We start from the raw sequence: 4,741 nt of genomic DNA on the forward strand, positions 1-4,741 counted from the left end.
CCTGTTAGCTGGGCTGTGTGTTCCCCTGTTAGCTGGGCCATGTGTTCCTCTGTTAGCTGGGCTGTGTGTTCCCCTGTTAGCTGGGCCATGTGTTCCTCTGTTAGCTGGGCTGTGTGGTCCTCTGTTAGCTGGGCTGTGTGTTCCTCTGTTAGCTGGGCTGCGTGTTCCCCTGTTAGCTGGGCTGCGTGTTCCCCTGTTAGCTGGGCTGCGTGTTCCCCTGTTAGCTGGGCTGCGTGTTCCCCTGTTAGCTGGGCTGCGTGTTCCCCTGTTAGCTGGGCTGCGTGTTCCCCTGTTAGCTGGGCTGTGTGTTCCCCTGTTAGCTGGGCTGTGTGTTCCCCTGTTAGCTGGGCCATGTGTTCCCCTGTTAGCTGGGCTGTGTGTTCCCCTGTTAGCTGGGCTGCGTGTTCCTCTGTTAGCTGGGCTGTGTTCCCCTGTTAGCTGGGCTGTGTGTTCCTCTGTTAGCTGGGCTGCGTGTTCCCCTGTTAGCTGGGCTGCGTGTTCCCCTGTTAGCTGGGCTGTGTGTTCCTCTGTTAGCTGGGCTGTGTGTTCCTCTGTTAGCTGGGCTGTGTGTTCCTCTGTTAGCTGGGCTGTGTATTCCTCTGTTAGCTGGGCTGTGTATTCCTCTGTTAGCTGGGCTGCGTGGTCCCCTGTTAGCTGGGCTGTGTGTTCCTCTGTTAGCTGGGCTGTGTGTTCCTCTGTTAGCTGGGCTGCGTGTTCCTCTGTTAGCTGGGCTGTGTTCCCCTGTTAGCTGGGCTGTGTGTTCCTCTGTTAGCTGGGCTGTGTTCCCCTGTTAGCTGGGCTGTGTGTTCCTCTGTTAGCTGGGCTGTGTATTCCTCTGTTAGCTGGGCTGTGTATTCCTCTGTTAGCTGGGCTGCGTGGTCCCCTGTTAGCTGGGCTGCGTGGTCCCCTGTTAGCTGGGCTGTGTGTTCCCCTGTTAGCTGGGCTGTGTGTTCCCCTGTTAGCTGTGCTGCGTGGTCCTCTGTTAGCTGTGAGAGCTGCTCATCATCTCCACACATCTCTATGGGGGAAACAAGAGGATAGAAAGCCAAAGGCCAACACAGTTGAACAGATATTTCCTGTGTCCCAATTGGCACCCTATTCGCTATGTTGTGCACTACTTTTGACCAGGACCCTGTAGGTCAGATTCTGTAGGCCGGATTCTGTAGGCCGGATACTGTAGGCCGGATTCTGTAGGTCAGATTCCGTAGACCAGATTCCGTAGGCCGGATTCCGTAGGCCAGATTCCGTAGGCCAGATTCCGTAGGCCAGATTCCGAAGGCCAGATTCCGTAGGCCAGATTCCGTAGGCCAGATTCCGTAGGCCAGATTCTGTAGGCTGGATTCTGTAGGTAAAATTCTGTTGTCTGGTTCTGTGGTTGTGTGTTTGTTTTTCTCTGTGTGTTCAGGTCAGGGTGAGGTAGGATGAGGTTTTGGGGTGCTAATCTTTATTTAAGGGTAGAATATTTAACTGAACACAGTGCATGCTGCGACTGTTAGCATGTGGCCCAAAAGGCCTTTTGTAGTGCACTACTTTTGACAAGGACCCATCCTGTTTTCTCCGGATTGGGCAAGGTCAATTTGGTCTGCTTATTGCCCCACCCTCCCCGACCAGTGAGAAGTTTCACTCAGGGGCACCCCCTGCGCGTGGTGGGGCTACGTGGTGGGGGGGGCAATGGTTGCTTTCCCCTGCTCAGACTTTGCATTCATGAACCAATGGTTGCGTGACACGACTGTGTCATCGATTGACAGACTGCTATAACATATGATGTGGTTGGCTGATACTTGAAATACCAACCCAGGAGTTGTAAGATCTGTCTGACGCCAGCGATGTCTAAGCAGAGGAAGGTTGATTTATTATTTTAACTTATGACCAAACCTATGACCATCACCTTAGTACTGCCTCCCAAGTGGCAGGAAGTGACATCACCAAAAAACACAAACTATAGGCCTACAACACTTAGGTCTCCTAGTCTCCCATACACAGGCCATAACTAAAACCGGCTCAACTCTGCTTCTGGTTTGACTCTGCTTCTGGTTTGACTCTCCTTAAGGTTTGACTCTGCTTCTGGTTTGACTCTGCTTCTGGTTTGACTCTGCTTCTGGTTTGACTCTGCTTCTGGTTTGACTCTGCTTCTGGTTTGACTCTGCTTCTGGTTTGACTCTGCTTCTGGTTTGACTCTGCATCTGGTTTGACTCTGCTTCTGGTTTGACTCTGCTTCTGGTTTGACTCTGCTTCTGGTTTGACTCTGCTTCTGGTTTGACTCTGCATCTGGTTTGACTCTGCTTCTGGTTTGACTCTGCTTCTGGTTTGACTCTGCTTCTGGTTTGACTCTGCTTCTGGTGTGACTCTGCTTCTGGTTTGACTCTGCTTCTGGTTTGCTTGCTCTTAGGGGGAAAGGCCAGGTAAAAAAAAAGTTAAACTGCTGGTGAAAAATGGGCTTTATAAAATAATTATGATTGATTGATTCATAACAAGTCCTCTTCTCTCTTTCTCCTCAGACTTCTCCTCGGCTGTGAGAGCTCCAGTGGGTGCCTGTGAGTGAGTGACACCCTCCATCCCTCCACCATGCTGCTGTTGTGTGTGACCTGGCTTGGCCTCGTGTCCCTGGGTTGGGACCAGGGCTGTTCAGCCGTCAGCACTACCAGAGCCCAGGGAGGCCACAGGGGACACATGCAGAGGGACCGCAGGAACATCAGACCCAACATCATCCTCATCATGACCGACGATCAGGACACAGAGCTGGGTAAGAATAATGGACGGACCCCCCTGGAGTTCTGGAGGTGGTCCAGTAGCTATGTGTTGTAAGAGCTTCCTCTGTTTGAATCAGGTTTACCCCCCCTCTCTTTCTATATCTTCTCTCTTTTATTTTGTTATTCTTTCTCTCTCTCTTTTATTTTGTTATTCTTTCTCTCTCTCTCTTTTCTTGTGTTCTTCTCTCTCTCTCTCTCTCTCTTTTCTTGTGTTCTTCTCTCTCTCTCTCTCTCTCTTTTCTTTTGTTCTTCTCTATCTCTCTCTCTCTCTTTTCTTTTGTTATTTTCTCTCTCTCTCTCTTTTCTTCCTCTCTCTCTCTCTCTCTCTCTCTCTCTCTCTCTTTCTCTCTTTTCTTCACCTCTCTCTCTCTCTTCTCCCCCCCATCTCTCTCTCTCTCTCTCTTTTCTTCCCCTCTCTCTCTCTTCCCCCCCTCTCTCTCTCTTTTCTTTTGTTCTTCTTTCTCTCTCTCTCTCTCTTTTCTTTTGTTCTCTCTCTCTCTTTTCTTTTGTTCTTCTCTCTCTCTTTTTTTTATTTTGTTCTTCTCTCTCTCTCTCTCTTTTCTTTTGTTCTTCTCTCTCTCTTTTCTTTTGTTCTTCTCTCTCTCTCTCTTTTCTTTTGTTCTTCTCTCTCTCTCTCTCTTTTCTTTTGTTCTTCTCTCTCTCTCTCTCTTTTCTTTTGTTCTTCTCTCTCTCTCTCTCTTTTCTTTTGTTCTTCTCTCTCTCTCTCTCTTTCTCTTTCTCTCTTTTCTTTTGTTCTTCTCTCTCTCTCTCTTTTCTTCCTCTCTCTCTCTCTCTCTCTCTCTTCTCCCCCCCCCTCTCTCTCTCTCTCTCTTTTCTTCCTCTCTCTCTACCTCTCTCTCTCTCTCTTTCCCCCCCCCTCTCTCTCTACCTCTCTCTCTCTCTCTCTACCTCTCTCTCTCTCTCTCTACCTCTCTCTCTCTCTCTCTCTCTCTCTCTCTCTACCTCTCTCTCTCTCTCTACCTCTCTCTCTCTCTACCTCTCTCTACCTCTCTCTCTCTCTCTACCTCTCTCTCTCTCTCTCTACCTCTCTCTACCTCTCTCTCTCTACCTCTCTCTCTCTCTACCTCTCTCTCTCTCTCTCTACCTCTCTCTACCTCTCTCTCTCTCTCTCTCTCTCTCTCTCTCTACCTCTCTCTCTCTCTACCTCTCTCTCTCTACCTCTCTCTCTCTCTCTCTCTCTCTCTCTACCTCTCTCTCTCTCTCTCTCTCTACCTCTCTCTACCTCTCTCTCTTTCTGAGAAAAAACTCCAATTATAGTCTGACTGCTGTGTTTACCCACAGGGAAATGTAATGTTGCAATCCTCTTCTCTGACAGAAATTATCCCTCACACTGAGCGGTAGTTTGAAAACACTGTGAAGGAAAATATACAAACAGAACTGTCTAAAGTCAGGGAGGCTGTTATTAAAACCGAGTCAGTAAGTTTCCATCCAATTGGCAATAGATTTTCATGCCAATGTTCTAGAATCCACACATGCTAATGTTCTAGAATCCACACATGCTAATGTTCTAGAATCCACATAAAGGAAATGATGCGCATTTCCCCGCCACTGATGCATTCCTACCAAACTGACTTGCTGGGGATAAAAAAACAGTGAGTGATGTTAGCTGGGCTAACTTACGTTTTCGCGTACCGAATAAAACTCTAAAGTTCAATGGGTTTCCAATGTATTTTCAACTCTACTTGTAGTTTTGTAGCCAAAACTGTTGCATTGAATAGCAAATGTGCCTACTCTGGTCTTGGCACAGTGAGCTTTAGCCAACAGCTCACAGATTCACTCATTCCAGGACAGAGCAACAGGGCATTAAAGATAATGATTGTTATTTTATTTCACATCCTCCTCCTCTCCATCCTCCTCTTCCTCTCCATCCTTCTTCTACTCCTTTCCATCCTCCTCCTCCTCCCTCTCCCTCCATCTTCCTCCTCTCCATCCATCCTCCTCCTCCTCTTTATCCTCCTCCTTTCCATCCT

General features: G+C 48.4%; 1 protein-coding gene across 1 annotated transcript in view; it reads left to right on the forward strand.

Moving 5' to 3' along the window:
• The first annotated feature begins 2,506 nt into the window (after positions 1-2,506).
• LOC109882753 (extracellular sulfatase Sulf-1-like) overlaps positions 2,507-4,741 on the forward strand; it is a 78,673-nt gene continuing 76,438 nt past the window's right edge. The window contains exon 1 of the mRNA XM_031796881.1: positions 2,507-2,743. Coding sequence (XP_031652741.1) covers positions 2,566-2,743 — 178 coding nt within the window. The 5' untranslated portion in view covers positions 2,507-2,565. The remainder of the gene's footprint in view (positions 2,744-4,741) is intronic.

Source organism: Oncorhynchus kisutch, linkage group LG18, assembly GCF_002021735.2.
Source record: "Oncorhynchus kisutch isolate 150728-3 linkage group LG18, Okis_V2, whole genome shotgun sequence".
Taxonomy (NCBI): domain Eukaryota; kingdom Metazoa; phylum Chordata; class Actinopteri; order Salmoniformes; family Salmonidae; genus Oncorhynchus; species Oncorhynchus kisutch.